This window comes from Setaria viridis, chromosome 2 (genome assembly GCF_005286985.2).
Source record: "Setaria viridis chromosome 2, Setaria_viridis_v4.0, whole genome shotgun sequence".
NCBI lineage: Eukaryota > Viridiplantae > Streptophyta > Magnoliopsida > Poales > Poaceae > Setaria > Setaria viridis.
Genome location: NC_048264.2, coordinates 12,017,567 through 12,026,648, shown reverse-complemented (window position 1 = coordinate 12,026,648; position 9,082 = coordinate 12,017,567). Strand labels below are relative to the sequence as shown.

The 9,082-nt window shown below is 38.8% G+C and overlaps 1 protein-coding gene across 1 annotated transcript; it reads left to right on the top strand.

The window, feature by feature from the left end:
• Window positions 1-4,844: 4,844 nt before the first annotated feature.
• On the top strand, window positions 4,845-7,339 carry LOC117845060 (WAT1-related protein At5g64700). The gene is made up of 7 exons (XM_034725940.2): window positions 4,845-5,179; window positions 5,288-5,350; window positions 5,575-5,691; window positions 5,782-6,025; window positions 6,135-6,293; window positions 6,629-6,780; window positions 6,896-7,339. The coding sequence occupies exons 1-7, from the start codon at window positions 4,881-4,883 to the stop codon at window positions 7,101-7,103; spliced, it is 1,242 nt and encodes a 413-aa protein (XP_034581831.1). The 5' UTR covers window positions 4,845-4,880; the 3' UTR covers window positions 7,104-7,339.
• Window positions 7,340-9,082: the final 1,743 nt, after the last annotated feature.

Genomic DNA, 9,082 nt, shown 5'->3' with positions numbered 1-9,082 from the left:
CATCGAATTAGTTGTCTCCTGAAAGGAAAACTGAAGAAAATTCTTCCCATCACTAGACTAAGATTTTGATGCTTTCACTTTGCATGTGTTTCCATGCGTCTGGATTCTAAACGGTAGCTCAGATACAGCCTCTCTCTCCCGAAAGATAAATACACAGCCACTCTCCACCGCAGAGGCTGCTCTCCATCCCAATCTGAAATGATTAAAACTCCACTAATTCATATTTTGGATTGCGATTATTTTCGTCCGTTTGCCTGTGGAACAAATCAAATTAATGAATTTGTATCTCATTCTTCTGACTTTTGCATGAACTCGTTAAAGTCATTCTGGAAACTTTTACCATGTCTGATGGAAATTGAATGGAAGTTCCCAGAACAAATGATGAAATATCAAATTCCCCAGTCGCTCGAAAACAGAGAAGACACAGGAAGGCCTGGGCTCAGTTCGGTCAGCTCGTTAGGTGGGCTTCGGCCCAGGTTATGTCTAGGAATTCAGAAAAAAGTTTTTATTTGTATAAATAGATATAATTCAAGTTCGAACTAGATTCCAATTCAAATATATATTTAAAAATTTAAATAAAATCCAAATGAACCATGCATCATTTTCTAAACTTATGCACATCTTGTATTTATTAAATTTGAAATAGGGTGAAACATGAGAAAGTTCGACTTAGGTTTGTCAGAATTTACTAGTACAATAATAGAATGTTAATGCAAGGCAGATATATGTATGGGCCGAACTGGGTGGCAATGTGGCCGTGCGGTGCGGCATCGCACATCGAAGCAGCGTGGCGCAGCGGAACTGGAGCAAATAAAATCCCAGCGATTCTCTGCAAAGCTAGAAGGGTGTTCATCGAGGCGGATATCCCGCGCCCTTGGTAGTAGCAGGCTAGCAGCCACCGCAAGACTAAAGCCTGGCCATGATGCAGGATGTTTGCTGGTGGCAGTCTCATGTTTATGCATTTTTTTTGTCAAATAAGACTTCAAGCCTAAATAATGAAGGGAAGATTAGGCTGACGAAATGAAACTGCCGTTGTTACTTGTGAGCCATGGAACATATATATTATATGTAATACTAGGCAACTGATCAATCACGCAAGTTGCGACCGAACCAACCGATCCGATTGTTTTGAAGGAAAGGTACGTGGATCATGATGCCTGCATCACCACTGAAATGCAAGCTCTGATGTGTCACGACGAAGCAGAAGCCACCAGACCGATATGTTTAAGCAAAACTAATAAGACTCTATATATGCTTAAGTAAAACTAAGATTCTATATATGCTCAAGTAAAACTAAGACTCCATACACTTGCAAAAACAAAAACTAAGACTATTTCCAAAAACAAACTTATATATTAAGTAATAATTGAGTGTCAAATTACAATAAGTTAAAATTCGTATTCCATGGCAGATAAATTAATAGAAATTCAAATTAATAAAAAAGGAATTGCGCCCATACCCAATTAATTAGGTATCTTGTGGTGGAACCAGTCATTTTGGCAGTGCATCGATGGTGGCCAAATTTAGTTAGCAATTACTCTATACACTTTCCAATCCAAGTTTATAGTTTTTTTTCCTCACTTTTCATTACACTCTCATATTTATTTGACATGTGATTAATTGAACCATTGGTTGGAGCTACATACACTGCCGGTCAGTAACCCTCTCTAGTACCGAGCATCCGCCCGGTACCGCTTGTTCAGTACTAAATGCCACGTCATTTTGTACTGGTTAGCTCAACTGTACTAAATGCGCCATTTAATACCGGTCGGTGACACCAATCGGTACCAAAATACGAGCCGTGTCGCGCTGTTGCGGATGGCAGTTTATTAGTATGGGTTGGTTTTACTAACCGGTACTCAATGTTATTCCTTTTTCTTTTTTTCGCTTTTGTTTTCCTATTGTTTTATAATTCGTATTCGTATCGTTTTATAATTCGTATTCGTATCCGTTGGAGCTTTTACTAATAATATTACGTTAATATATCAACCCATTCAAATCCAAGTCTCACAAGTATCGACCCATTCAAATTATTAACACTCAGAAAAGATTGTATATGCAATGAAATATATACATTAATACTTAACACTCAGAGAAGATTGTATATGCAATGAAATATATACATCAATACTTAAAGTCTCAGAGAGAACAAGTTCAAATCCATAAGAAAAGGGTAGGGTACATCCATCCATTAACTCATATTTCATACTACTCTTCTTCGCTTCCTTAGATATGAAACATAGTTAAAATCTCTAATCGTAAAGCCTAGAACTTTATCATTATAAGCTAGAGCATGGATGAGTGCACTTTCTTTCGCTTCACATGGACGGTCACATACACTACCATAAATCTTGGATAATGGAGAGGTAAACTAATGTGTCCTGTAGAAATTGAGATGAGCCTAAAGGTTGAAATCTCAGTTGCGTAGGGAAAAATAGAGTAAATGTGTTTATAATATTTAGTCTTTGCAATAAAACTCTCCATTCTCCTCATTCTAAAATATGTACCCTCCATTCTCCTTATTCTAAAAAAATTAACAAGTACTCCATTTGTAACATAAAAATCATTCTAAAAAACGCTCCATTCTCCTCATTCTAAAATACTCTCCATTATCTCATTCTAAAAAATCAACAAATACTCCATTTGTAACATAAAACTCATTCTAAATAACTCTCCATTCCCATCATTCTAAAAAACTCTCCATTCTCTTCATTCTAAAAAATCAACAAGTACTCCATTTTTAACATAAAACTCATTCTAAAAAACTCTCCATTCTCTCCTCATTCTAGCAAAAATACTCTCCATTCTAGCTACAAAACATAAAACATAGAATACTAACCATGAGAGGAGGGAGTTGCTAACCTTTACCTCCCCTAAGTTGAGTGAAGAAGAAGCTCGAGCTCTTGGTCGAATGGTTGAGCTCAGGCTCGGGGATGAAGAAGCAGCTCATTTTATAGGGTTATCTTTAGTATCGACTGGTGGGTTGAGCCGGTACTAAATGGTTTCAATTTGTACCGGTTAAAGATACCAACCAGTACTAACATCCATGAACACCATTTAGTACCAGTTCCACCCACTAGCCAGTACTAAATGGCTTCCTAGGGAATCTAGCCGTTGGCCATGCGGTACATGTGCTGCCATTTAGTACCGGCTGAGACTCCAAACCGGTACTACCGGGGCTCCGGTGGCACTGTGCGTGACGATCGGTACTAACACTGCGCGTTAGTATCGGATGCAAAACCGTCCGGTACTAACGCGTTCGACAAATGCTCAGTTTTCCAGTAGTGATATTTAATATGATTTTTTAATCATTTCCTCCGTACATTTAGTCATGGTCTACATGGTGACACACATTATGATGTTTACATTAACAATAATAACATAATTACATAAATAAGTAATGACTATATATGTAATTTATATGTAGAATAAGGATTTTATATGTCATTTTTAAATAAATGTAGATGTTGGCATTTTAGATTTTATGTAGCATATGTGGGCAATTTGTATGTAGATTAGGAGGTTACTTATATTACTTTTCATAATGCGATGTGTGGATAACAGATTTTGGAGTTACTTTACATTATTCTCATAAGGGCAAACTGGCAATTTTTAGAAAATATTATAACAGATCCATTGACCATGATTAGAGTATACCATATAGATGGCTAGGTGTTTTAAATTTTTGTGAGAATTTTTAGGTTTATCTTTTTTTTCTAGTAATTCTCCTGAGAATTAATATGGAAATGCAAAAGGAACCTTGCATTAGTAATAATAAGATTATAATTTTTGGTAGAAGGCTTAACTAGAAAATCTTTGGACACGATGAGTAATACATGAGCATGTTGACTCGTATGAGTTGAACACGTACTATCGGATCGATCTACAGATTTCCTTGTTAGTAGTTAAAAACTAGAGGGCGGCGATGTTTCGTTCATGCACTTGGCGAGCATACTTTTTGTTCACAGTGTACTCAGGAATCTCTCGTTTTTCGTTCCTCATCAAAACAAATAATTAGTATAAAGTAGAGCTGCAGTAAAGTTCAGTAAACTATGCTCTCGGTGAGATGCCTAGGCTGACTGGCTGAAGTAGTTGACAACCCAACTATTTATTCCTAAGAATATGGTTTCTAAAACACTACTTTAGCTGGTACTTGTTCACATAACATATTTATAAAACATGGAAATTTATAGTCTTTTTGTGAAACAACTTCTTAAAACAAATACTCTACTTGTATCATATTCGTACCCAAAACTTTTTGTACGACCAAATGTGAAACGGTTGACAATTTTTTGTACTCCACACCATTTTTTTTTGTTAAGGGATGGAGTACATAATTTAGTACTCCTATACTAAACTATAAGAAATCCTACCACAGAGCAATTTTGCATGCATGGCCGGCGGGTGGTGCGAACTTGGTTGCGCGGTTAGCGGGCTAATTAATAAAGCTCACATGCTTCGTCCATCAGATGTGGGAACACCATCGGTTCTGAATACAATAGTACATTTCTGAGATGCGGATGTTGCATGATTCGACCAGTGCAGAGTTGACTCCGCTATTCTTATGCCTTTCACACCTTCTGTGCATTCAGATGCATAGCAGCCCACCAGATGGACACGTGGATTCGGATAAACACAATTTTGACCTGCACTACTCTCTTTCCTCTCTGTTCTACTACTCTCTCTCTCTCTCTCTCTCTCTCTCTCTCTCTCTCTCTCTCTGTGTGTGTGTGTGTGTGTGTAAATATTTTCTGTATATGTCTTAGTGTACTAAAAGTTGAGGCCTAGAGTTTCTTCCTACACATTGGCAGCAACTCACTGCCCTGATTAAGTTCCCTATTTCTCCAGTAACTCCGTTTCTAGGTAACCAAACATCATCGATGGTCTCCAGCGCAGCTGAATATTCCCTCTGCTTTCTTTCACCTTCCTTCCCTCCTCTTCGTTCCCACATATATACCCCCTCCCATTCTCCTTCATGTTCCTCCACAGGCTACAACATGAATGAGATGGACGCCAAGAAGCCTTACGTAGTAGCAATCATCATACAAGTCATTTACACCGGTATGTTCGTCATCCTCAAGGCGGCCTTCAACCAGGGGTTTAACACCTTCGTCTTCACCTTCTACTGCCAGTTAGCGGCAACAGTCTTGCTTCTGCCTATTGCCATTTTTCGTGAAAGGTAACCAACTCACTAATAACTCGTAATTAAATTGGGTGCAAGGAAACTAGTGACTTGATCTCCTGGTTTCAGATCCGCACACTGAAGTTTCTTCTGTTCAATTTGCAGGAAAAATATGTGTTCTATGTCGTTTGGATTGCTCTTGAAGCTTTTCTTATGTGCCTTAATCGGGTATGACCATAATGCTGGACTACCATCTTCAGGCTCAAACTAACCGTTTTCCATTGCAAAGATGGTACATGTATATATGTACATGATTGTGCATATATTTAGTTGTGTACTGTATTTATATTTTAATCAACTCAACAAAGTGATATATTGTAGAAAGATTACTCCTTTGGGTGGTATATTGTTTTAAGATGTATATATATAACTAATGGTGTGTTCATTTGCAGAAACACATGTGCCATAAATCTATTGAATTTAGCACTAAGGTTCACATCAGCAACTGTGCAAACAGCAATTAGCAACTCCAAACCTGTCACCATCTTCTGCTTAGCCTTGTTGTTAAGGTACACTGCTACTATAAGACCTATTGATTTAATTCAATTGCATTGACCTACCAGTTACAAATGCTTGTTTGTTAATTGAATTATGTGCAGGATGGAGGTGGTAAAACTGAAAAGCGCATATGGAATAGCCAAGTTAACCGGTGTAGCGCTCTGCCTGGCAGGAATTTTCCTCATCGCCTTCTTTGCTGGGCCATCATTAAGCCCTGTAAACCATCACCATGCATTCCACAGTGGTCAGACTTCCTCAGTTCCTGCGGGGCAGGTGACATGGATCAAAGGGACATTCCTCAAGCTCCTGGGTGACATGATATGGTCTCTGTGGATCATCTTGCAGGTCTGTTCATGGTCGTGAATCCATGCATTAGATTATTGGTGGAAGAATTGCAAGCAAACAAGTTATTCTGTATTACAAACATAATGATGTATTCGTGCATTGTATGCAGACTGCCCTGTTGAAGGAGTACCCGAACAAGATGCTTGTAACTGTAACACAGTCCGTTTTCAGCACAGTGCAGTTGTTCGTAGTGGCAGCCGTGGCCGAAAGGGACATCTCACAGTGGAAGCTCGGGCTAGACATCAGCTTGCTCGCCGTTCTATACACTGTAATAATGATATATTGCTTCCTCCTTCTATTGTTCTTATTGAGTTGCATGCATGTTCAATTCAAAATATTGAACTAATATAAAAGATGGAAAATTCACTTCAATAATTCTCACTAAACTATTTAATTTAGTATGTTAGTACAAAAGCTTTGTCAGTATAGAGACTAAAAGTTCACCGTACCTTTTCCATCTAAAAAAAGAACAGTTTCCAGTGCAACAACTATATGTTATGGAATGAATAAACAAAAAACAGGTAAACTTTGGTAACATGGAGTAAATAAGAAAATTAACGTTTTGCTTTTCTTCTTTCATGGGCGGTTCAATCGATGGCCCAGGGATTTGTAGTTGCTGGGGTGTGCAACTACCTCCAAGTATGGTGCGTGGAAATGAAAGGTCCCGTCTTCCTCGCGATGTGGTTTCCCCTCTGCTTCGTCTTGACAATCTTCTGCTCCTCATTCTTCCTGGGGGAGATTGTTCATCTTGGAAGGTAAGTAGTAATATTTTTATACTAATAGAGGGGACGAGTTTGCATCGATTCTTCATGAATGAATGCATCCGGAGCTGCTGATAATCTTCGTGTTGTATTTTTTACTCACTGGCAGCATTTTGGGCGGAATCCTCCTTATTGGAGGACTTTACAGTGTGTTGTGGGCTAAAAGCAAGGAGGCTATGATTGAATCATGTAGCGAGGTTAACCCGATGGAGAACGCGAAAGACGAGAAAGAGCAGAAGAAACCTGAGGTACATCAGGAGGATGGTAGAGAAAAACATGATGAAGAAACATCAGCATATAAGGTTGAACAAGTGTGATCCATTGGTCCGCTCATCAAGGCTAGCTTGTGCTCTTGCACATTAGACCAGACATGGATCAACGTATATAACTCGTGTCCTGGTCAGGAGACTCTCGGAATGTTGCTTATTTAGCAAAGACTTGTGCTACTTGTTAGTTAACTAATTAGAAGGCTTAACATTTCCTTGTTGCACTCCAAGTCCTTATGTGTACGCATGTGCTACGTTTTTATCAAGATGGCAATAGTTTTTACTAATTATTTTTCTGTTAGAAAAAAAATAGCAACAAACCTCCGTGAACATAAGCTGTCGTATTGTTATGTACGGAGAAATACACGTACGCTCCTTGTTCTGGGCAGACCAAGTTGGACATAAAAACAACAGAAATAATTGTGCAGGGAATATCAGGTAAATTTGAGTTTGTTGCTTAATAGATGCACAAACTCAATCTCATGCATTACTCCTGAATGGCCCAAGTTGTGAGTTCTCCCACATTCCTCTTACTTGTGATTGAACCATCATACAGTTTAGTAAATCAAGTTGGGCCTAAGTTAGATATAAAAAAAAGTAATGATGGAACTCCTGTCTCCCGCTTGGGCCGTTCTCGGTTTTGTTGTCAAGCCTGTGTCAGACAGGCTGCGAAGGTTCTCTGTTCTGTTCGCCTTTCACTCACATCTGGACCTGTGTTTTAGAGTATTTTTGGAGGCGGATTGCCCATCCCTGATTGGGTATTTTGCTGCAAAAGGTGGCTGCATTATATTGCTACCGTTGGAGTGGATATCTTTTGTACATGAGAAATGGACTGCCGATGAGAATGTTGAGATACAAAGATGATAAAAATGGTGTTTCACCATATAAAACACAAGTCAAGATCCTTTTAGTTTTTCTTTGGGAAAAAGACCCAGTTAGTTAATGACACAATGTAGAGGAACGTCGTTCATCTAGACAATACAAAGTGACGTTACATGTAGATGCGCATCCAGATTCTTTTCTATCGGAATAGTTCTCTGATTTTTGTACATTTGTAACATGCACACAGTTGCATGGAATTAGTTCTTGTGAAAGGAAATTTGATAAGAAAATTTCTTCCCATCAGTAAAACTTAAGATTTGTGAATGGACATTCCTTTAATTCCCCTTCTTTACTGAAAGAGCCAGCTCCTGCATCCCAATCTGAACTGATTAAAACGCCAGCAATTCGTATTTTGGGATTCCGACTTTCTTTTGTTTGTTCGCCAGCAGAACTAACGAAATTTGTGAACTCGCATCTTACTCTTCTCACTTTTGCATGAATTCATTTGGCTATTTAGAAAAATTACCATGTCTGACGGAAATGGAATGGGAGTTGACTGAACAAATGATGAATTCCGTTGACATAGTGTCACCTTCCAGTGGCCGAAAACAGAGAAGACACAGGAAAACAGAGGAAAGAAAAGGCATGCATGGAAGATCGCATGACACTGAAGAGCCTTGTACTCATTAACAAGGATAGAAAACTAATAACGCCACCATAAATCTTTCTGTTATTTCTTAGAAGACTGAAGTTTTATGCTTGATGGAGCATGACGAAGGAAGAAAAATGCACCCTATCATAAACGGCATGATGTCCCTTCTGTTTGTCAGAAGTTGTTTCAACTTACAAGTCCTAGAAGGCTTGGTCCTTTAGAGTTTAGAAAACGGGTGGTTATGCGACATATCACATTGCTTGTAAATCTATTGTGCCTACCACGGGACAAACTAGCAATGGTTTTGTGTGCTAACAATCATACTTCATAAGAAGTATAGACTCACAAGTTGGGAACTTGGAATATAGTTCGCCACCAAAGAACCTATGCAGACTAGATATTACCAATCTTGCGGTCAAGAATATGTCTCCTAAGCAAATGGCGAAATGCAAGTATGCTCTCCACTTGTCTCAGCACACTTCAAAAGGTTGGCCAATCGTGCTAGCCATAACTTGACAGTAGAAGCCTCCTCCCTCAAGGGACGCACCACTCCCTC

Bases quoted from the DNA above. Each gene is read 5' to 3' on its own strand.
- LOC117845060 (XM_034725940.2), top strand. From the start codon at position 4,881: ATGGTCTCCAGCGCAGCTGAATATTCCCTCTGCTTTCTTTCACCTTCC. The intron at 5,180-5,287 runs GTAACCAACTCA...TTCAATTTGCAG, and splicing joins ATTGCCATTTTTCGTGAAAG to GAAAAATATGTGTTCTATGT. The intron at 6,026-6,134 runs GTCTGTTCATGG...CATTGTATGCAG, and splicing joins CTCTGTGGATCATCTTGCAG to ACTGCCCTGTTGAAGGAGTA.